Source organism: Haematobia irritans, chromosome 1 (assembly GCF_050003625.1).
Source record: "Haematobia irritans isolate KBUSLIRL chromosome 1, ASM5000362v1, whole genome shotgun sequence".
In the NCBI taxonomy this organism is placed as follows: Eukaryota; Metazoa; Arthropoda; class Insecta; order Diptera; family Muscidae; genus Haematobia; species Haematobia irritans.
The window spans coordinates 261603218-261628714 of NC_134397.1; the positions used below are offsets into that span (position 1 = coordinate 261603218).

Genomic DNA, 25497 nt, shown 5'->3' on the forward strand with positions numbered 1-25497 from the left:
TCTAATTGCTAGGTGGTGGATTGATTTGGATATTTACTTGCAAAATCTTTAGTGTGATACAGTGGACAATGTTTAAACAGGGCGATGTTTTTTTTTAGATATTTCTTCACTTTGAGAGAAATTTTAACTGTAAAATAATTTAAAATATTTTTAGGAAAAAAAATTTCGCCCCAAAATCAAAATAGGAGCAACATTCTGCACACACCTTCAAAATGAGGGGTGTTTTTTAAATGCAAAATTGAAAGTGTTCATGCCAAAACAGGTTCCATCTCTGCAATAAACCTCAATTCCAGAGGTCTCTTAGTACGTAAGATAAACTCAACCATTATTTCGTTAAGTTGAATTTGTAACATATTTGTTAACACTGAAGTTTCTTACGCTCACTCTCAATAGAATAGTCAACCAATAAAGTTTAACCAAGTCCAGTATTACATACTTGCGTTTTGTCTTCCACATACTGATAAATTGGTAAGGAACAAAACCTACGATTACATCTGAAGTGATTTGTATTCCTAATTCCGACTCCTTGTTGTTTTCCTTTTTTCGTTTTTCATTTCGTTATCTGGGCCAAAATCTTTGGAGTATACCAATTGGGTATAATCTTTCGGGTAGCCAAATTCACCAGTTTTCTCCTCTTCGAAGGTTCACATTTCACATTTACATGGTCCTCCGAACCGAATCTTGGAATCCTGAAAGCTATACAACCGTCCCATTAATTCTAGGAATCAACAAGGTTTGTCCCACTTCAGAAGGTAAATCCGTTTTTCGGCCAAAAATTAAAAATCTACGTGAGTACTTCCATATCCTATTACAGAAAGTTTTAGTTAAATTTTCACAAGTGTGTGTAATAAAAAGAAACCTTTCCAAACAAAAAGAAAAATCATCGCAATTTGTTCTTTTGGTTGCTATTTAGTGTGACGAGAGAAAAATCTAAAATTCCTAAATTTCGAGACATTTACGTGTAAATCTTAATTTATGTTATCACCACTTAAATTTCCCCTATAAAAAACTTCTCCGCAAGAGTTTAATTATTCGTGGGGAATTCGTTTATTGGACACGTTCAGAAATTCCGTTAGAATCGATATATAAGGTCACATTTTACATGATTTATGTAAAATATTTCAGTATACAGCAACAAGTATATGTTCCTATAATATTCTCCCATTAAATTTTAAGTTACATTACAATATCATTGCATTTACCTGTCAGCGCTCTCTTTTTCTCACACCGATCGTTTTTGCCTCAACCATATTCCCCACTTTTGGTTTGTTATATTCAACTGCGCTAACGATTCCCCTCATAATTCTCACTGGTGCAGTGGGGAATAACGAGTATAACAATTACCTTGTACTCTCACTGAGACAACATTGTTTGCATCTCATGTGTTATACCACAGTTTCCCCTCCTTTTGGCGACACTGTTATACGTAGGGGCGCGTATTGGCATTTCTATTTCAATCAACTGGTATAATTCCCGTATCACTGAGAGTCTATTGGTGATCAGTTTTTTTTTTTCCTTCATACAGTGATCTGTTAATTTTACAGGCATTTGATGCTGTCTGGTTTTTTAATAATTGCATTTTGACAGTTCCACTCACCAAACATTGAGGCAAGAAGGCAAAGTGTTTACGAAAAGGTCACATTTTAAAAATTAAAATTACGCATTAATCCAAGACAAAAGGGGAAACCCGAATTAAGTGGAAAATAAATAAACCAATCAATATTCAAGGTATTGCGAGACACATGAAATTTGAGTTCGACACAATACTTTTGGGTGAAATTGTATCCGAAGTTCCGAATCGTAAGAAGGGGAATTGCCAGCAAATTGGAGAAATTTTCATTATTTCGCCCACATATTTTGGATTTGAACGATTCAGTAGTTCATGTAAGTTTCGAAATTTTATGTATACTGCCCGGGACTAGTACACTAGTAGAGAAACCCCAAATTTAACAGCACGGCTCTGGCCAGTGGTTGAATGCAGTGAAAGTGCAAGTGTTTTCAAAACGATTTGTTGAGTACTACACGGAATTAAGTTAAGTTCTCGAGCTGAATATATTCCATAAAGTTTTTGGAATCATATTGGTTATCCCTATCATATTTCGCGGAAGCAAAAATTAGCTTGTTATTGGTTGATTGTCAATTGTTGAACATTTTCCACACTCCAAATTTCTAAAGCTTTGAAGGGGCAGAATTATACAAAATTATTTAATTGGTATAGCCCGAATAGTGTTTATTCAATTGTATGGTTTTATATATCAGTGAGCTTTCGAATCCGATGTGTAAAAGAGGGCCAGTGTTCGGGGCCAACGACACGTTATTTTCCAAATCAACATCTTGTGCGAAGGTTTAGAAAGTTTTCTCCAGATTTCATTTCTAAGAAAATTTTGTCAAAAATTTTCTTTCCATAAAAATTTTTTTGTCAAAATTGTATTTCTATAGAAATTTTTTCGAAATTTTATTTCTATAGAAAATTTTATGGAAAAACTAATTCTATAGACAAATTCGTCAACATTTTATTTCTACAGAAAATTTTTGTGACCATTTTATTTCTGTAGAAAATATTCTCAAAATTTTACTTGTTAATAAAAATTATGTCGAGATTTTTTTTTTTTTTTTTTTTTTTTCTATAGGAAATTTGTCGAAATTTAATTTCTAAAGGTAAATTTTCTCAACATTTTGTTTCTATAGAAAATTATATTTTAGTTATATTTTTGCATTCAATTCCGTACACTGCGCGAACCGTAGTTAATTTTTTGTTGTTTAACGAACAACGATAGTAGTAATTGTTGGCAAACCAATTCTTTGGTTTACATGGATCAATAACTTTCCTGATATCTGTATACGTCCCATTATATATAGATTTTAGTAAGTTTTCAATTTTGTTCACAGCGAATTTACATTCGGTATTTTTATTTCATCAAAGTGAGAAGTCCTACCATCCATCCATTTCGTGTTTCGCTATTGAAAATCGTGTTAAATTGAATTACATTAAATTAAATTTTAACTTGAATTTATTTATTTATTGATATATAAGATATTTCGTCATCGAATCTGCTGTAATCAATTACAATATTTATTTACAATATTTTCAAAAGTTTCCGATTCGGTTGAATTTTGTAGTTTGTGATTTGATTGGACTATACTTTGGGAATAGAATTTTCGCTCAAATCAATTACAAGTTGCTTTGACTTATAATCCGACTCCGAGCGGTTTCTACTTTCGTTACTCATACCGATGGAATTGCATTAAATTCTATTCCTGTACGGCCTCAGATTGTCGAAGTTAAAATTTCTTTAGCTACGATATTTACGATAAAGGGAGCATTTTTAATGTGAATTGGGTATGTTTGGTATTACAATCAGAAGTACGCTATATCGCATGAGATTGTTTACACGACTTAATTTTATTTAAATTGTTCTGAATTTGGAAAATTTGAGTTTCAAACTTTTCACGTTTCCAATTTGGCGATTATTTTTATTTTTTTTTTTGTCTTGTGTTTTCTTACAATTCCAAGAGTGATTTAAATCGAAAATTATTTCGCCATTGGACTTTTTGGAATCTTTGGCCAATTTGTGATTCTTTTCGCCTACCCCAATTTCAACTAATTGGATCATTTTCATACTGCAACTGCGAAGAAAATAAATCTGTTTCATACGTTCATTTCCGTTTGCTTGAGCCAAAATGTCTGTCGTATTGACCAAGTTTACCCAGATTTCCGATGCGCTGATTATTTTCAATTCTGAAATCGGGAGCGATATGTTAAATACCTCTTCTATTCACTCACTGAAAGTTCATGAGGAGGAGTTACGGGATATTTGGCGTAGAGTTAAACCTACTTACGAAGAGAGCGTCCAAGAGCTACTGGCCTCTTCCGATGAGGATAGTAAGCACGATTTGGAGACTGTTCGGGCCCGGTACCAGACCACTTACGCCACTTACGTTGACTGTATGTCGAGAATAGGGGAGGCTATCGCCGCCAAAAAGGTAGTCGAAACGAGTTTCGAATCGAATACCACACAAAACAGAAATGAGCATTCGTCCGTGCATCTCCCTCCGTGCGATACCGAATTGTTCCATGGCGATTACCTTTCATGGCCGTCGTTTCGGGATCTTTTTACCGCCATTTATATTCGAAATTCTCGCTTGTCTCCGGTTGAAAAGTTGTTTCACTTAAACAACAAAACGAGAAACGAGGCGCGAGAAGTAGTCAAAAAGGCCCCGTTAACAAATGAGGGTTTCGAGATCGCATGGAAAGCATTACAACTCCGATATGAAAATAAGCGGTTATTGATCAATAGTCAGCTCAAACTTCTTTTTGGTTTGCAGAAAATTTCGGTTGAGTCCGGTGACTCTATAAAATCCATTCAGAGTACAATAAATGGAATCATATCCGCTTTGAAACTTTATGATATAGATGTTCACAGTTGGGATCCAATATTTGTGTACTTGTGTTGTACAAGACTTCCAGAAAATACCTTATCCTTATGGGAACAGTCCGTTAACAATAAAAGCGAATGTCCTTCCTGGCAGGAACTTGACAAATTCCTTACGGGAAGATATCAGACTTTGGAAACGGTTTCCGATCTCAATATCAATCCTTCGTCTTGCAAATCTACGGATCCCCCAAAAAGCTTTCCGAAAGTTCCGAAACGCGTTAATGCATATCAGAATAAATTAACTATTCCTCAATGCAAGCTGTGTCCTGACCAATCACATACTATTAGACTTTGTCCGAAGTTTGCAAATATGTGCTACAAGGACAAAATGGAGTGCATAAGAAAGCTTAAACTTTGCTTGAACTGCTTCGCAAAGAATCACACAGTCAAGGAATGTAAAAGCACCTTTAATTGTTTAAAGTGTCATCTACGACATCATACACTCCTGTGTACTACTAAAGGCGATTCGGGAAACAGCTCTCCACCCGTATCCTCCGAAGCAGGCAGTTCTAATAGTCAACAAATACAGTCCACTACCTCAAATGCAACTTCTGTCGATTGTATTCAATCGTTAGCCTCAACTACATCTAGGAAAGTCCTGTTGGGAACGGCTATCGTACATATCCTCCACAGGGGAGAAATTTTCATGGCGAGAGCAGTATTCGATTCGGGCTCTGAGGCCTCATTTTCAAATTGCTCAATCTCAATGCCAATAAAATTTCTGCTCATATTTCGGGTTTAAACGGTTCAATTTCAGCGCGATCTCAAAAGATCTGTGACATTTGCATTACTTCCCCTATTAACTCTGAAATTACCATTAACACATCCGCTATAGTTCTTCCACATTTAACTTCCTCGTTACCAACATTCACTGCCAATGCAGAAATGTTCTCCCAAATACCAGATATCCAATTAGCCGATCCTGAATTTTATAGAACTTCGTATGTCGACATTTTAATTGGTGCTGATCTCATTCCGCAAGTTATGCTTGACGGAATAAAACGCCAAGTTTGTGGATCCCTTATGGCTCAAGAAACCATATTTGGTTGGGTCTTAACCGGTCCCATCCAGTCAGATATCATTAAATCATTTCGGACTACCGTGTCTTATCTCACTGAAATGAACTTGGACGAACAAATTTCGAAATTTTTTGAGGTGGAAGACCTTCCTAAACGGAAGTATATGTCCGAATCTGATAAATTATGTGAGGAACTTTTTGTCCGTACAACCACCAGAGGTCCGTCTGGACGTTATATTGTAGAACTTCCGTTCAAAGAGGGGTTCGGTAAATCATTGAAGCTAGGGTATTCAAAACATATTGCAACAGCACAATTTCTGCGAACTGAGAATCGCCTTCTTCGAACCCCAGAAATTAAGCTACAGTATGACACAGTTATAAGGGAATATTTGGCTTTGGGCCATATGAAAGAGGCTTCTTCCGATTTAACCGATCACACTGGCTGCTATTACTTGCCACATCATTCTGTTATCCGTCCCGATAGCGTTACTACCAAACTTCGGGTAGTTTTTAATGCATCCAATTCCACTTCAAACGGAATCAGCTTGAATGATGTCCTTCATTGTGGTCCTTCACTGCAACTTGATTTGACTAGTTTATTGCTTCGGTGGCGTATCTATAAAATCGTTTTTAATAGCGATATCGAGAAAATGTATCGTCAGATTTTCGTAACTCCGAAACACACTCCGTTCCAAAAGATAATTTACCGAAGTAATCCACAAGAAGATCTCCGTGAATACGAATTGAAAACGGTTACCTTCGGATTAAATTGTGCTCCGTATCTGGCGTTACGCACTTTGCAGCAGCTTGCAACTGATGTAAAGGATTCGTTTCCTATCGCTAGTCATATCCTTATGTCATCAATGTACGTAGATGATGTTCTGGCTGGTAGCCATGATATAGCTTCCGCAATTCAGGCACGGGAGGAACTGATTTCCGCATTGAATTCTGCAGGGTTCCCGTTAAGGAAATGGACTTCCAATTCTCCCGAATTTCTTCAAACAATTCCTAGAGAACATTTACTTAACGATGCCTTTTTAAAGTTCGATGATAGCAGCACGGCTAAAACCTTAGGCGTAAGATGGAACGCCAGAGATGATTATTTCTATTTTCACGCACAAACCATAAAATCATCTGAGCGTCCAACAAAACGTCAAATTCTATCCGAAATTTCCAAACTATTCGACCCAGCTGGTTGGTTATGTCCTTACATTGTGACTGCAAAGCTTTTAATGCGTAACATATGGTCACGTAAAATTGATTGGGACAACCAAATACCATCCGATCTTTTAACCAACTGGCAGAATTTTCTCGACCACTATTCAGGCATTGAAAATATTAGGATCCCTCGTTGGGTGCAGTATAGTCCGGAATGTGAGGTCCAGTTACATGGCTTTAGTGACGCTTCCGAGAAGGCGTACGCTGCAGCGGTATACTTGCGTTCTGAGACATCGGACGGAAAGGTGAATGTCCATTTACTCACTGCTAAATCGAGGGTGTCTCCACTGAAAACGATATCTATTCCTCGACTCGAACTTTGCGGTGCGGTTCTGCTTGCCGAATTAATTGAATCGATTATGCAAATTTTCCCAGTTCCTAATATCCGGATATATTGTTGGACGGATTCTATGATTGTCTTAGCTTGGTTGAGAAAACCGGCCTTCTCGTGGAAAACTTTCGTAGCGAACCGGGTGTCCAGAATTTCCGAAATTGTTGACACGAAGAGCTGGTCCCACGTTGAGTCGAGGTATAATCCAGCCGATATTGCCTCACGCGGAGCTTACCCTTCCGAAATATCTGATAATAATCTATGGTGGTGTGGACCTCCATGGCTGAAACTTCCACCAAGTTTGTGGCCAATAACAGTTCCTGTAGAAATCAACGAAAGTCTCATTGAGGCTAAGATTTCTACAAATTTTACATATTTTGCCCAGTTTGAGGATCCCCTCAATAGATTTTCTTCCTTCAGTCGTGCGATGAGAGTCTTGACATATGTGTTCCGTTTTATTTCGAAAACCCGGAAAACATTCTCTTCGACTGACTCAATAGATTCCATCCAAATACGGACATGTGACATCGAGAATACTAAAAGATGTTTAATAGTATTGGCGCAAAAGAACATATACCCAAACGAATATCGAAGTCTTACTAGAAAGAGTTTAATTCCGTCTTCCAGCTCTCTTTCAAGTCTAAATCCTTTTATTGACTCGAATGGAATTATGCGCGTTTGCAGTCGTATTGCCGGGTCTGAAGGGCTGACATACGACGAGCAATATCCGATAATCCTGCCTTACAACTGTCAATTTTCTCGATTACTTCTGAAATTCATTCACATTGTAACTATTCATGGAGGAAATAATTTAATGCTCCGAATGTTGCGATTACAGTTTTGGATTCCGAAAGCGAAGAATCTAATAAAGTCTACAATTCATAACTGTAAGGCTTGTGTAATTGCTAAGCATAAACTCCAAAAGCAATTAATGGCCACACTCCCCCCCGAACGAACAACAATTTCCAGACCATTCGCGAACACCGGAATCGATTTTGCCGGCCCGTTCGACATCAAAGCATTCACCGGGCGTTCCGTATATAGTTCCAAGGGATATGTTTGCGTATTCGTTTGCTTCGCAACGAGGGCAATACATTTAGAGACAACGACCAATCTATCCACTCCAGATTTTCTAGCGGCCTTCCACAGGTTCGTATCACGTCGTGGATGCCCTAGAAATGTTTATTCTGATAATGGCAAGAACTTCGTCGGCGCGTCTAAAGAACTTGCTCAAAATGTCCTAAAATGTTCCCGTGATTCGATTCATTCCCATTTCGCTCACCAAGAAGTCACTTGGCATTTCATACCACCTGGAGCTCCACACATGGGGGGACTCTGGGAGGCGGGTGTCAAAAGTTTTAATACACACTTCAAAAAAATTGCGGGGAATTATCGCTTTACTTTCGAGGAATTCACTACTATCCTAGCTCGGATTGAGGCATGTTTGAACTCGCGACCAATTTCCCCTATGTCCGAAGATCCGAATGATATCCTGGCATTGACTCCCGGCCACTTTCTAACTGGGGGTCCAATATTGTCCTTATGTGAACCATCCGAGATTGAAACCAATTTATCCATTGTCAACCGTTGGCGTAAAGTTAAGGCTTTATGCCAACAATTTAGTATTCGTTGGAAACATGAGTACCTAAAAGAGATGCATAAACGGGTAAAATGGCAAACTCCACAAAAGAACATTGACGTCGGTTCAATGGTCGTCATTCGAGATGATTGCCTTCCTTCAACAGAATGGAGACTCGGAAGAGTCACGAAAGTTTATCCGGGAAAAGACAATTTAGTAAGGGTTGCTGATATTTTAACAGCAAAAGGTTTAATTACACGTCCACTTGTGAAAATTGTGCTTCTTCCTCCTTGTTAAGTTCAATCAATACTAATTCTTTCCTTACAGGATGCCTTCCGTCCAAAGCAGAGTGACCAAAATTAAATCTACAAAAAATTCCTTCCCTTGTAAAATTTGCAAGGGCGTTCACGGTTTGAGAAATTGCCAAAAGTTCCTAAAAATGTCTGTTGAAAAACGTCTACAAATTGTTGTTGCCCACAACTACTGTCCGAACTGTTTGGCTCATCAGCATTCATCTGGGTCTTGCTTCTCTTCACTTGGTTGCAAACACTGTGGCGGTCATCATCATTCGTTTCTTCACATACATAGTCAAAGCACTCCGAAAAGTTCTCGGCAAGTCAAGACAGAACAAAGTTCAAATCGGATCCTATCTAAACCACACCCGATCTCACCAATTGGTGGAACAGTTAGCCTAGACGTTATAACCAGCCCAAATTCAACTACTCTCTTCCCGACTGCCGTTGTCGAAATTTTAAACGGCAAAACACGACATCATGTAAGGGTAGTTATCGACCAATGCACATCTGTCAGCAAAATTTCGAAGCAATTAGTTGAGGATTTAAATCTTCCTAGAACTCGCCTTGGTGATGAGGCCATATGTTGTGTAACCGTCCGATTACGACAATCTCCATATGAATCCATCGAAACGATGATGATGATCAACAACCGCATATCTATGGACACTCCGAAAAGGTCTCTTCCTGCATCAACTGCAACGAAATTTCCCAACCTAACGTTAGCAGACCCTCAATTTTATAAAAGTGGTCCCTTCGCAATTGTTTTCGGTGCTGACGTTTATACGAAAATCATTCGACCTGGCATGATTATGGGCAATCCGGGACTTCCGGTGGCACTGAACACAATCTTTGGATGGGTACTCTCTGGGTCCTGTTCAACATAGATATTATGAAAAAAAATCTACTTATGAATTAAATTTTCCTAGTTGTTAAGCATATTTGAATTTGTAGGAATCTGTACACATTTTCTTTTTCAATTGATTGAATTGCGCAATTAATCTTGAATTTCTAAAAAGTTTTTATTGCATACAGCAAGAGGAGGCGGAAATGTTCATGCCAAAACAGGTTCCATCTCTGCAATAAACCTCAATTCCAGAGGTCTCTTAGTACGTAAGATAAACTCAACCATTATTTCGTTAAGTTGAATTTGTAACATATTTGTTAACACTGAAGTTTCTTACGCTCACTCTCAATAGAATAGTCAACCAATAAAGTTTAACCAAGTCCAGTATTACATACTTGCGTTTTGTCTTCCACATACTGATAAATTGGTAAGGAACAAAACCTACGATTACATCTGAAGTGATTTGTATTCCTAATTCCGACTCCTTGTTGTTTTCCTTTTTTCGTTTTTCATTTCGTTATCTGGGCCAAAATCTTTGGAGTATACCAATTGGGTATAATCTTTCGGGTAGCCAAATTCACCAGTTTTCTCCTCTTCGAAGGTTCACATTTCACATTTACAGAAAGAAATACGTCAAGTTTATATTGACCAAATTTTGACCGTATCACCCTTTATAAGAGGTGGTTCAAAAAATTTCGTTGGTCGTACCCCTCATGAAATTGCATTTAGATATTCCGTTATCGAAATAACTTGATTGTGCCAGCAGGATTGTGCAATCCCGGTTTCAGGTAACATATATGACTAGTCCAGAGAATGAAGCATTTTTGTCGTTGGCGGCTGACACCAATTTTTCCCCCCGGCGGTTTGACGGCTAAACCGATATAAATTTGCTGCCCGATTCCATGTTTAGCTGAATGACAAGGTACCTCTTTTTATAACCGAGTCCAAACGGCGTTTGAAACTACTTAGAGAAGTTTTGAAACTCAGAAATGTCACCAGCATTACTTAGAGGGAATAATCCACAGTTGAAAACTTGTTTAGAGTTCGGTTGAAGCATTGAGCCCACGACCCTTTTTGTATGCAAGGCGGGCATGCTAACCATCGCACCACGGTCGATCCTTGGTCCGGTATTTTGGAATTTGTAACACATCGAAATTTTGGTCTAAGACCACATAAAATATATCTATTTAATATCGTGGTGAAAATCTGATTTGATCTATCAGGTTGGCTGATAAGTCCCCGGTCTGACACCTAGATGGCGTCGCTAGTATTAAATGCATATTATTTTTATATAGTACCAACCTTCAAATGATTCGTGTCAAAATTTGACGTCTGTAAGTCAATTAGTTTGTGAGATAGAGCGTCTTTTGTGAAGCAACTTTTGTTATTGTAAAAAAAAAATGGAAAAAGGGAATTTCGTGTTTTGATAAAATACTGTTTTCTGAAGGGAAAAAATACGGTGGAAGCAAAAACTTGGCTTGATAATGAGTTTCCGGACTCTGCCCCAGGGAAATCAACAATAATTGATTGGTATGCAAAATTCAAGCGTGGTGAAATGAGCACGGAGGACGGTGAACGCAGTGGACGCCCGAAAGAGGTGGTTACCGACGAAAACATCAAAAAAATCCACAAAATGATTTTGAATGACCGTAAAATGAAGTTGATCGAGATAGCAGAGGCCTTAAAGATATCAATGGAACATGTTGGTCATATCATTCATCAATATTTGAATATGCGGAAGCTCTGTACAAAATGGGTGCCGCGCGAGCACACATTTTACCAAAAACAACAACGTGTTGATGATTCTGAGAGGTGTTTGCAGCTGTTAACTCGTAACACACCCGAGTTTTTCTGTCGATATGTGACAACGGATGAAACATGGGTCCATCACTACACTCCTGAGTCCAATCGACAGTCGGTTGAGTGGACAGCGGCCGGTGAACCGTCTCCGAAGCGTGGAAAGACTCAAAAGTCCGCAAGCAAAGTAATGGCCTCTGTTTTTTGGAATGCGCATGGAATAATTTTTATCGATTATCTTGAGAAGGGAAAAACCATCAACGCTGACTATTATATGATGTTATTGGAGCGTTTGAAGGTCGAAATCGCGGCGAAACGGCCGCATATGGAGAAGAAAAAAGTGTTGTTCCACCAAGACAACGCACCGTGCCACAAGTCATTGAGAACGATGGCAAAACTTCATGAATTAGGCTTCAAATTGCTTCCCCACCCACCGTATTCTCCAGATCTGGCCCCCAGCGACTTTTTCTTGTTCTCAGAGCTTAAACGGATGCTCGAAGGGAAAAAATTTGGCTGCAATGAAGAGGTGATTGCCGAAACTGAGGCCTATTTTGAGGCAAAACCGAAGGAGTACTACCAAAATGGTATCAAAAAATTTGAAGGTCGTTATAATCGTTGTATCGCTCTTGAAGGGAACTCTGTTGAATAATAAAAACGAATTTTGACAAAAAAAAATGTGTTTTCTTTGTTAGACCGGGGACTTATCAGCCAACCTGTTAGCTATATCTTTCCATCCATCCGTCTGTTGAAATCAATCTAACTTCCCAACTGAAAAAGCATATTGATGTAGGTCAGATGGCATTTCAAATGGACCATATCAGACCACTTTTACTTATAGCCCCCATATAAATCGAACCCTAGATTTGATCTCCGGAGCCTCTTGGATGAACAAATTTTATCCGATTCAGTTGATAATCTGATCTGATCCGTCTATAATTTTATATAGCACCCATATTAACCTATACCCAGATTTGATCTCGGGATCCTCTTGGATGAGCAAATTTCATCCGATCTACTTGAAATGTGGTATAACTATACATTCCATGATATTAGGTTTGGTTCTGGCGTCAATCCGTCATTTCAGATCCTCATAGATGTATCCATCTACATTGGTTTCCACTGTAAAACTTTACACTTTTATTCCGAAATACTTTTCAATTCGTTTCGATGTTGAAACGAAATGGCCAGAAAGTGGTCGTTTTTCTTGGCGTCTGAAACCTAATTGGAAACTTTCGTTTGGGTTGTTCATTTCACAACGTGTAATAGTTTTCTTTTAACAAGATGCGTGAATGCATTCACATGAGTTAGCATTCGTCTTACTTATTCGTTCTCTCTGAAATTGGGTTATATTTCAAACATTTTTGAGATTAATTAAAAATCTACGCTAGACGGTTTAGTAATGAAGGCATGTAGCGGACTACTGAAGACCTTCACAGTTTTCATATCCAAATTAGCCGAACAACTAATAATAATGAACAGGTACTAGTGAGTGACATACGCACTGACTAAGAGTGCGTAACAAATGAGTGGAAATGTTTTCAAGATGGTCATAAATATGCTTGATTTGGCAAGCAAAGTAAAATGTTACTCACGCCTGTGATTAGAAACAGTTACTCAGAGAGGTAAGAGAACTGTCGTGATCCTTAACATAATGTCAGGTGTTTAGTCACCAACAATTTACAATGAATCCCACGGCAGCGGGTTCTCTATATCAGATTGACCTGATAGGATGTATTTAGAAGCTGGCGCGTTTTGTGTTGGAGGAGATGCAACCCGGGGAGCCTCCTTCGTTTGCTTTTGCCCCGAGCCTGCACCCAGAGAAGGAATATGATCACCTCATCGAGAGCAAAATGTTATTTTTGGACGGAGAACATATAACATGTTTGCGGCAACCATGTTATTTTCTAAAAAAGCAAATGTCTAGCTTCGGCAACCATGTATATGTTTGCCGAGAAAACAACATTTTTGCGACAAAAATGTTCCATGGTCACCATCCAAAAATAATATGTTGCCCTCGAAACATGGTTGAGATGATCATATTCCTTCTCTGCGTGTGGATAATCGATCCAAGAGAGGAAACTGATTGATACATGTAGCTTTCGCCATAGTCATGGAGGCAATGTGCTACGTGTGGATCGCACAAGAAGTAGAGGTGGTGGCCTAGCTTTCATATTGCACTGTTCCGAACAGTTTATGCCTATTTCACCTGTACTAGACACTATTGAGATGTACAATGTGAACATCTCAATTGTTGGTAGCTATGTTCCAGGTTCTTATCCACATTGACTAGCTGTTGTGTGGAAATAACCGATTGGTGGTAGGAGACTACCCCATGAACTTTGGTATACTCTACTAGGTAATGACCATAGGGGTAGATCAGCACATTTTGCACAGTGAACGAAGTGGCCCCACGAGCATTTTATGTGATTCCTGCAGTTCCTTAGCTTCGCTCGGACTGATAAATGACGTGTCCTAGCAACCCGTATATGGAATATGGATTCTGTAAAGTCCATAGCACCATGACAGCTTTGCATGTCACTTCATCATACACAAATAGAGGAATCGACCAGCCCAAGGCGTGTTTCGGTCCTCTTGGCTTTTAAACACGTCACTACCGGCAGGAACCAAACATGGGGTTCTTAATTATATCTGAGGGCTCCCGTCGTATATGGAATTTAAAAATAGGAAATCAAAACCTCGTAAAGAGAAACAGGGAGTTCCCCAAGATAGGGCGATATCTACGACACTGTTAAACGTCTACATATCCTCTATTCCACCCTCTATTCCCGACCCATTGTAGATGACACCTTCGTTCAAATAAACATAATTCTTTGCTAGAAGTTTGAGGATATCCACCACCTCAGACCTCAGCCACACTATTCACTACATTGACGGCTGAAGTATGCAGACAGTTGATATGAAGTCAAACCCCCGCAGAGTGAAACGGGGAGTTCCCAAGATAGGGCGATATCTTCGGCACAGTTCTATCCTCTATTCCACCGTGGTGCAATGGTTAGCATGCCCGCCTTGCATACACAAGGTCGTCGGTTCTATTCCTGCTACGACCGAACACCAAAAAGATTTTCAGCGGTGGATTATCCCACCTCAGTAATGCTGGTGACATTTCTGAAGGTTTCAAAGCTTCTCTAAGTGGTTTCACTGGAATGTGGAACGCCGTTCGGAATCGGCTATAAAAGGTCCCTTGTCATTGAGCTTAACATGGAATCGGGCAGCACTCAGTGATAAGAGAGAAGTTCACCACTGTGGTATCACAATGGACTGAATAGTCTAAGTGAGCCTGATACATCGGGCTGCCACATAACCTAACCTAACCATCCTCTATTCCAGTCCCTCCTGACAGCGTTGAGATTTTATCATATGCGGATAACTGTACAACCATGGCTACCTTGCTGATTCTGCCAATTAATTCACTGTGAGAAATTTGAGAATATCTGCCACCAAATTCTCAGCGACACAATTTTCACTACATGGACCGCCGACGTACTAAGACTTTGGAATGCCACAATCGATGACAAGATAATTCTGCGGTCCTCAACAAGATCCTCAAGTCGCTTGCCGGCATCACTTGGAGTGCAGACAAAGAAACCTTCTTGACTGTACAATCATGGCTACCTTGCTGATCATCTACCTTGTTGATCCTGCCACCAAATTCTCAGTGACGCAATTTTCTCTAAATGGACCGCCGAAGTACTAAGACTGTGGAATGCCACAATCGATGTCAAGATCATTCTGCGGTCCACAACAAGATCCTTAAGTCGGTTGCCGTCAGCACTTGGGGTGCGGACAAAGAAACCTTCTTGACCGGTCAATGGTAAACTATGAAGTGTGAATATCTCAGACAAGTGACACGCATTGGAATAACATATTGAAGTGTGAGGACGCCTTCTTTAGACCTATGTGTAAATACAATTACATGTTGCCAAAGCAGTATCCCATGGGTTGTTATCGTGCAGTAAACAATCAAATCACCAGGCAAGCACCACCCAAGAAAGTAAGGGTTGGTCTTCATCTTCTAGAGATCAAAAAAAGTGCCTCTAAGGCAGCGTACCTGAATACTGTAGTTAAAGTGGTGAAAAGCTACAAGGTTAATCCTGTTCTCGGAGTTCAACCATCGTCCATAGCATCGAAGAAAAAGGAGTCCTCAAGCCATGAGACCTCCCTTTCCAACAGAGAAACAGGGAGTTCTCAAGGTTGGGTGATATCTTTGACACTGTTCAATTGTTCAGATGAGCCAAGTCAACCATGAACTTTGGCATACTCTGCTAGGTAATTACCAGAGAGGCATAACTTTGGAAGATAAGCACATTTAGCACGGTGAACGAAGCGAAGTTCAATCATCGTCCATAGCACCGAAGAAAAATGAGTTCTCAAGCCATGAAAGCTCCCTTTCCAAGAGAAAAACAGGAAGTTCCCAAGGTGGGGTGATATCTTCGACACTGTTCTACAGATCAGATAAGCCAAGTCAACCATGAACTTTGGCATACTCTGCTAGGTAATGACAATCAAACAATCAAATCACCAGGCAAGCACCACCCAGGAAAGTAAGGGTTGGTCTTCACCTTCTAGAGATCAAAAAAGTGCCTCTAAGGCAGCGTACCTGGAAACTGTAGTTGAAATGGTGAAAAGCTACAAGGTTAATCCTGTTCACGGAGTTCAACCATCGTCCATAGCACCTAAGAAAAAGGAGTTCTCAAGCCATGTGAGCTCCCTTTCCAAGAGAGAAACAGGGAGTTCCCAAGGTTGGGTGATATCTTCGACACTGTTCAACTGTTCAGATGAGCCAAGTCAACCAAGAACTTCGGCATACTCTACTAGGTAATGACCAGAGAGGCATAACTTTGGAAGAGCAGCCCATTTATCACGGTGAACGAAGTGGAGTTCAACCATCGTCCATAGCACCGAAGAAAAATGAGTTCTCAAGCCAAGAGAGCTCCCTTTCCAAGAGAGAGAGACAGGGAGTTCCCAAGGTGGGGGGTGATATCTTCGACACTATTCTACTGCTCAGATAAGCCAAGTCAACCATGAACTTTGGCATACTCTGCTAGGTAATGACAATCAAACAATCAAATCACCAGGCAAGCACCACCCAGGAAAGTAAGGGTTGGTCTTCACCTTCTAGAGATAAAAAAAGTGCCTCTAAGGCAGCGTTCCTGGATACTGTAGTTGAAATGGTGAAAAGCTACAAGGTTAATCCTGTTCACGGAGTTCAACCATCGTCCATAGCACCGAAGAAAAAGGAGTTCTCAAGCCATGAGAGCTCCCTTTCCAAGAGAGAAACAGGGAGTTCCCAAGGTTGGGTGATATCTTCGACACTGTTCAACTGTTCAGATGAGCCAAATCAACCATGAACTTTGGCATACTCTGCTAGGTAATGACCAGAGAGGCATAATTTTGGAAGAGCAGCACATTTAGCACGGTGAACGAAGTGGCCCCACGAGTTTTATATGTAATTGATGCAGTTTCTTAGTTTCGCCTGGTCTGATTAATGACGTGTCCTTATAACCCGTCATATCGCTAAGATCAGACCACCTCTTCACAATTCTCATAATTGACCGACTCTCCGATTTAATAATCTCTGAACGCGGATTATCAATCAAAAGAATGCCAACAGGGACGGTCTCAGAGAAGAGTCAGAACGCCGCTTTAGTGAGCTTCCGTTCCATCCCATGTTCATGTTGCCCAGAGGGCCATCATCAACCAAATTATGACCAACTTCCCAGCAGAAGCGGCGGGACTCGCCAAGACACTTGAGGCATTACTCATCCCCAGCTTTGCGGAGAATTTTCCAGCTGCCAAGATGAGCCAAGTTCAACAAAAGTTGATCGCGAATGAAGCACTTCTAAGCAAAGGATCGCCTGCTTTTTCGGATGTGTCGCAATCGTATTACGACCAACCGGCGAAGACGGATCACGACAATACGAGCTCTCATACATCGGCTCAAACAACTGTATTTCTGATTTATCATATGCCGAACTTGACACTTTTTCTTCCCGTAAGTTACAAATAAAATGAGATGTCAACGTGTTATGACATCTGAAAAAGTGGTTGATGCGTTCAGAATGCATGCATATACCTCAATCAGAGTGCTTCGACAATTGTTTTTGTTCCCTAATCCCGAAATATTAAAAGTAACCCTCGAATAAATAAATGAAATGAAAATGAAATTTTCCCATCACACTCACCTGACACTGTTGTGGACCGTGACGACTGGGTGCAGAGATTTTTGTTCGGCTTTTCTTTAAGATTTTCGGTGGATTTGTTGCAGATGCGGTATTTGTTGTTATCACTTGTGTCGGCGATGTTGCCAATGTTCCAGGAACTTTCCGTGAACCGTGACTCAAAGATGTTATGCTGCGGGCCAAGGAATTACCACTACTGCTATTGCTGCTGTAACTGAAACAACTATCGTTGCTGCTCGAACTGAAATTACTGTTGCTGCAACTATTGTTGGTGGTGGGTGTGGTACAATTACTGCTGCCAACACTAGTGATGTGTTGAATTAAGTGATTACTGTTGCTGGTGCCATTGCAAGTGCTGCCAATGTTATTATTTTGGTTATTGGTAAGGGAATTCAAAGAGTTCGTATTATTACTGTTGTTGTTGTTGTTGCCGTTACTGCTTCTGCTACTCGTACTACTATTGCTCATTATCTGAGCCAGAGATGTAATATTGGTAGTATTGCTGCAACTGCTACTACGTATTAGGCAATTTTTTATATAACTGTTGGTTTTATTAACGGTGGTTGTGCTGGTATTGGTGGACGTTGACACAGTTTGAACGGATGCTGCTGACACGGATGCTGTCACCGCCGCCGCTGTCGTTCCTCTGGGACTAGAGCCGTTGCTGCTAGTATTACTGTTAATATTGGTTACATTGTTGGAGGAGGTACGTTTACTAATGGTTATGCGATTCTTTAGAGAGCCATTTAAACTGGTGTGAATTATGGTATCGCTGGTATTGTTACTACTGCTGCTGCTGTTCAATTTGGAGGAATTTAATTTTGTACTCTCGCCATTGGCATTTGTATTTTTTAATGCTAAAATCAAAACGAAAAAAGAATAAAAAATGATAATTAGAATTCTATAAAGTTATACAAAATTTATTGTCATATTAGCATATGACAATGAATAAATTTACTCAGAATTAAAGTGATAGTCAAGCGTGTGATTGCATTATATTTGTTTGGAAAACCACAAGCGGCTATCTTTAGAAGTGCATACATCTTTTGTTTCTCGTACTAACACGGTTGTCACTCGTTAGGTTAGGATAGGTTATGCGGCAGCCCGATGTATCAGGCTCACTTAGACTATTGAGTCCATTGTGATACCACAGTGGTGATCTTCTCTCTTATCACTGAGTGCTGCCTGATTCCATGTTAAGCTCAATGACAAGGGACCTCCTTTTTATAGCCGGGTCCGAACGGCGTTCCACATTCCAGTGAAACCACTTAGAGAAGCTTTGAAACCCTCAGAAATGTCACCGGCATTACTGAGGTGGGATAATCCACCGCTGGAAAACTTTTTGGTGTTCGGTCGTAGCAGCAATCGAACCCACGACCTTGTGTATGCAAGGCGGGCATGCTAACCATTGCACCACGAACCTAAAAACACTCTTCCAAAATTTCAAGAAATTTCTACCAAATTAAACAAATCTCATTTGAAGTTGTCGATCAAATTTTGGATGTTGGTAGGACAAATAATTGTTTCTTAGCCAAAATAAATGCTTTATCCTATAGAAAATTATTCCTTTAGAAAATTATGTCAAATTTTATTTCTATAGAAAATTATGTCAAGATTTTATCTCTATAGAACATTTCGTCAAAATTTTATTTCTATAGATTTTTTTTTTTTTTTAATATTATTTCTATAGAAAAATTTTTCAAAATTTTATCTCTACCGAAATTTTTTTCACAATTTATTTCTATAATAAATTTTGTCAAAATTTTATTTCTATAGGACATTTTGTCAAAATTTTATTTCTATAGAAAATTTTGTCAAAATTTTACTTCTATAGAAAATTTTGTCAAAATTTTACTTCTATAGAAAATTTTGTCAAAATTTCACTTCTAAATAAAATTTGGCAACATTTTATTTCTATAGAAAATTTTGTAGAAATTTTATTTCTATTGAAAATATTGTCATCATTTTATTTCTATAGGAAATTTTGTCAAAATTTTATTTCTATAGAAAATTGTGTCAAAATTTTATTTCTATAGAAAATTTTGTTAAACTTTTATTCCTATAGAAAATTTTCTCAAAAATTTATTCCTATCGAAAATTTTGTCGAAATTTTATTTCTATAGAAAATATTGTCACCATTTTATTTCTATAGGAAATTTTGTCAAAATTTAATTCTTATAGAAAATTTTGTTCAACTTTTATTTCTATAGAAAATTTTTTCAACATTTTATTCCTATCGAAAATTTTGTCGAGATTTTATTTCTGCAGACAATTTTGTCAAAATTTTATTTTTATAGAAAATATTGTCAAAATTTTATTTCTATTGAAAATTTTGGCAAAATTTTATTTCTATAGAAAATTTTATCAAAATTTTATTTCTATAGAAAATTTTGTCACAATTTTACTTCTATAGAAAATTTTGTCAAAATTTCACTTCTATATAAAATTTTGTCAACATTTTATTTCTGTAGAAAATTTTGTCAAAATTTTATTTCTATGGAAAATTTTGTTAAACTTTTATTTGAATGCAAAATTTTTGTTAAACTTTTATTTCTATAGAAAATTTTCTCAAAAATTTGTTCATATCGAAAATTTTGTCAAAATTTCACTTCTATATAAAATTGTGTCAACATTTTATTTCTATAGATAATTTTGTCAAAATTTTATTTCAATAGAATTTTTGTTAAACTTTTATTTCTATAGAAAAATTTCTCAACAATTTATTCCTATCGAAAATTTTGTTAACATTTTATTTATATAGAAAATTTTGTCATCATTTTATTTCTGTAGAAAATTTTGTCAACATTTTATTTCTATAGAAAGTTTTCTCAAAAATGTATTCATATCGAAAATTTTGTCGAAATTTTATTTCTATAGAAAATATTGTCATCATTTTATTTCTATAGGAAATTTTGTCAAAATTTTATTTCTATAGCATTTTTGTTAAACTTTTATTTCTATAGAAAATTTACTCAAAAATTTAGTACTATCGAAAATTTTGTCGAAATTTTATTTCTATAGAAAATTTTGTCAAAATTTTAGTTCTATAGAAAATTTAGTCAAAATTTTATTTCTATAGAAAATTTTGTTAAACTTTTATTTCTATAGATAATTTTGTTAAACTTTTATTTCTATAGAAAGTTTTCTCAAAAATTTATTTCTTTCGAAAATTTTGTCAAAATTTCACTTCTATATAAAATTTTATCAACATTTTATTTCTATAGAAAATTTTGTCAAAATTTTATTTCTATAGAAATTTTGTTAAGCTTTTATTTATATACAAAATTTACGCAAACATTTATTCCTATCGAAAATTTTGTCAAAATTTTAGTTCTATAGAAAATTTAGTCAAAATATTATATCTATAGCAAATTTTGTTAAACTTTTATTTCTATAGATAATTTTGTTAAACTTATATTTCTATAGAAAATTTTGTTAAACTTTTATTTCTATAGAAAATTTTCTCAACAATTTATTCCTATCGAAAATTTTGTTAAAATTTTATTTAGATAGAAAATTTTGTCAACATTTTATGTCTATAGAAAATTTTATCAAAAATTTATTCCTATCGAAAATTTTGTCGAAATTTTATTTCTATAGAAAATATTGTGATCATTTTATTTCTGTAGGAAATTTTGTCAAAATTTTAGTTCTATAGAAAATTTGGTCAAAATTTAATTCCTATAGAAAATTGTGTTCAACTTTTATTTCTATAGAAAATTTTGTTCAAATTTTAGTTCTATAGAAAAATTTCTCAACATTTTATTCCTATCGAAAGTTTTGTCGAAATTTTATTTCTGCAGAAAATTTTGTCATCACTTTATTTATATAGACAATTTTGTCAAAATTTTATTTCTATAGAAAATTTTACCAAAATTTAATTTCTATGGGAAATTTTGTCAAAAATTTACTTTTATAGAAAAATTTGTGAAAATTTCATTTCTATCGAAAAATTTTATTTCTATCGAAAATTTTATGTAAATTTTATTTTTATAGCAAATTTTGTTAAACTTCTATTTCTATACAAAATGTTGTCCAAAATTTCATTTCTATCGAAAATTTTGTCAACATTTTATTTCTATAGAAAATTTTGTCTAAATTTTATTTCCATAGAAAATTTTGTTAAAATTTTATTTCCATAGAACATTTTGTCAACATTTTATTTCTATAGAAAAGTTTGTTAAAATTTTATTTCTATTAGATGTGTGCATGTGAGTAATATTTTACTCACGCTCACGCACACTCACGACGTAAAAATCTTACTCACGCACACTCACGCACGAAAATGTCGTAACTCACGAGAAATACCAAGACTCACGAAAAATATCGTGACTCAGGAATAATTTTATATGTAATTTGCCTGAGGGACGTGTCTGAAATCTTTGGTACGATTAAAATCGATAGCGTAATTAAACTCTTAACATCGGAATTATCACTAAAATTGTAAGTGACAATTTCGTGTCACGTGCACACCTCTAATTTCTATAGAAAATTTTATTTCCAGAGAAAATTTTGTCAACATAGGAAATTTTGTAAAAATTTTATTTCTATAAAAAATTTTGTCAAAATTTTATTTCTATAGAAAATTTTGCCAAATTTTATTTCTATAGAAAATTTTGTCAAAATTTTATTTCTAAAGAAAATTTTATCAAAATTTTATTTCTATTGATATTTTTTCTATAGAAAATATTGTCAAAATTTTCTTAAAATTTCGGAGATGAATATTTTGCAAAATCTACAAAACATCAAGAATTCTACCAATCTACTAAACAGTAAAAAAGCAGCCATTTGTGGTAGAATTCTACCAACTGTGACAACCATGCACGCTAACCATTGTCTCCTTTCTGATCTTAATTAAATTTAAAAATTAATTGATAGTATTTTTGAATGCAGAATCCAATATACTTACATGCTGTTTGTAATGTACCCAAGACATCAGCCAACATTTCTGGATCTGGATAACCAATGGTTAATGCATTATCCAGCGTTACTGGTCCTGTTGCTGCTGCTGCTGCTGTCGTCGTTGTTGTCGATGCCGTTGTTGTTGCTGATGCTGGTATGCTTGTTGCATGTAATATACCTGCGTGATTGCTGACGTAATGATGAGCTGCAGCCACTGTGGTTCCTGTTGATGCTGACGATTGATTGGAATCATTTGAGTTAACATCTCGCAAATGCAGTGTCACTGATGCCTCAGTACCCACAGAAGCACTACACATTAGCACACGGGGTGCTGACGATAAACTTGTGGTCAATGGCAGGTGAATACTTTTGGTAACCTGCAATGAGAGGGCAGATAGAGAAATACGATAAAATAAAATGCTATGACCAATGATGAAAAACTTAAACGCTAGCGAATTAATATTGGTCTGAGTCATTTTAGGTTATAAATTTTAACAATATCAATTTGTATGTGTCATGATGTTAATGATGATGAGATTTCTCCCACCCGTTTATCTTTAAAACTATCTACGAACCTTGGGTGTTTTATTGTTGGGTATGCAAGGCTTTTTTGCAATAAATATAAAAGATTTTTTTTCTATGCAAGAGACTTTTTTTGAGTGTATTTAACTAAACACAATTTAATTAAAATTTAATTTAAATTAATGATATAATCTATCTAGAAAAAAACTTCACGGTAGAGGTGTGCACGTGAGTAATAGTTTACTCACGCTCACGCACACTCACGACAGAAAAATCATATTCACGCACACTCACGCACGATATTTTTTGGTAGGACTCACGCTCACGCACACTCACGAAAAGAAAATTTGTATTCACGCACACTCACGCACGTGACTCACAAAAAATACCGTGACTCACGAAAAATACCGTGAATCACGAAAAATATCGTGACTCACGAATAATTTTATAATTAATTTACCTTACCGAAGTGTCTGAAAACATGAGCATTATTAAAATCGAGAGTGTTATTAAACTCTTAACATCTCAGTGTCACTAGAATTGTAATTGAATTTAACTCTTAAGCGTTTTATGTTGGTGAGCAGGAATATTGTCGTGAGTGTAATTCGTTACTCACGCACACTCACGAAGATATTATTTTCGTGACTCACGCTCACGCACGACATTTTGTTTTGTTAATCACGCTCACGCACACTCACGCTGTTGTCATGAGCGTGACTCACGACTCACGCACGAATCACGAAAATTTTCGTGAGTCACGACAATTTCGTGTCACGTGCACACCTCTACTTCACGGTAGCAACATACGAAACCAAAAAACAATTTCTCTTCCACTATTACAATTTTTTTCACTTCTTACAATAAATTGCATGCTAATGCTTAATGCGTTGTTTTTTGACTTTGAAAAATTGAGTAGTTTTTATATATTGTTTTTAATATTTTGCTTATATTTGTTATTATTTGTCATAGCTTTGGATTTATTTGTGTACTAATAATATTTTCTAAGAGCTCAAACATGATGCTTTTTTGCAGTAATAAAAACACACTCATTAGAGGGAATTATAGCTTTACGTTTTAAGGTAATACGAATATGATTCAATACAATCAAATATATGTAGCGAATAAACTTGATTGATATTTAGCCATAAATTTAAAATAGTTATTCATGTTTTCAGGGCTTTTATCATATATATGAAAAAAAAATTTTTCATTAAAATAAAGTAAAATAAAATAATAAAAAATTAAAAAAAATAAGTAAAATATTTGTCATCTCTTAAATGAACTGCAAAATTGTGTTCATTATATTATAGACTTAAAAAAGTTTTTTTTTTTTTTTTTTTTTTAAATATTCTCTACGCATTATTAAGTATTATCGCGGATTACGAGAGGCTTTTCATACTCAAATCACTTAGGGAACTTTTAACCACTCAGAAATATCGCCCATTCACCGATTTTGAAAAATATCCCGATTTTTTAAAATAGAGCTTAAGAACCCGGATTTTTAATTACTCTGACCATAACGAATTGTCTTGACTATACACGGACGAAAACGTCTGTTTTTCCTATATTTGGGTGTATGAATTATATGTTTGGTAGTCAAATTTTTAACACATTATTTTTAAGTGCAAGCATATAATGTTCAAGAAATAGCACATTAAATAAAAAGCAAAGAATTCAGAGAGATAAATAAACATAACAAAGAAAAACAAGTAAGTAAAGTCTAAAGTCGGGCGGGACCGACTATATTATACCCTTCACCCCTATGTAGGCCAAAATTTGTGTTACTATCTCAACTACTTCACATTTGCTGGAAGCTATATAAAGGAGACAATTTTTTTACTTCTACAAAATCTCTAGAATTAAAATTTAAATTGGCTAACGCTATCCAGTTTATGGGGGAAATTTCCATTGAAAATGGGTGTAACAGTCTACCATATTTCCCCAACTCTGGTGTACGTATATATGGGAGCTATATATAATCTGAACCGATTTTGACTAAATTTGACGTGTATAGTTAGAATAATAATTCTGCTATCTATGCGAAATTTCACGTAAATGGGAGTATAACTTTGGCCCCCCTGCACGCAAAAAAATAATTCTTTCCTCCCAAACGAAATTTTAGACAAACAAAGTTCGTTTCTCATTTGCTTTTCACTGTAAGGAAGTGTATTTGGAAGAAAAGTATATACTTTTTGTGATAAACGTTTATTCTTTTCCAGGATGTAAAAACAATTTCATAAAGACAAACTAAAAAAAAAATAGTTTTCTTGCTAATTGCATTTTCCCTCACATCTTTATCACATCCACGAGGTTTTTTAGTTCTTAACACCTTTTCCTGTAATACCAACAATGTA

The 25497-nt window shown here is 36.5% G+C and overlaps 1 protein-coding gene across 4 annotated transcripts in view; it reads right to left on the reverse strand.

The window, feature by feature from the left end:
• LOC142221654 (uncharacterized) overlaps positions 1-25497 on the reverse strand; it is a 281060-nt gene that overhangs the window by 31565 nt on the left and 223998 nt on the right. For all 4 annotated transcript variants that reach the window (XR_012718177.1, XM_075291417.1, XM_075291410.1 and 1 more), the window contains exons 4-5: positions 22629-22998; positions 17723-18576 (exon numbers count right to left, since the gene is read on the reverse strand). Coding sequence is in view for 3 of the 4 variants with exons in the window: in XM_075291417.1 (XP_075147532.1) it covers positions 17723-18576; positions 22629-22998 (1224 nt within the window). In the remaining variant the exon portion in view is untranslated. The remainder of the gene's footprint in view (positions 1-17722; positions 18577-22628; positions 22999-25497) is intronic.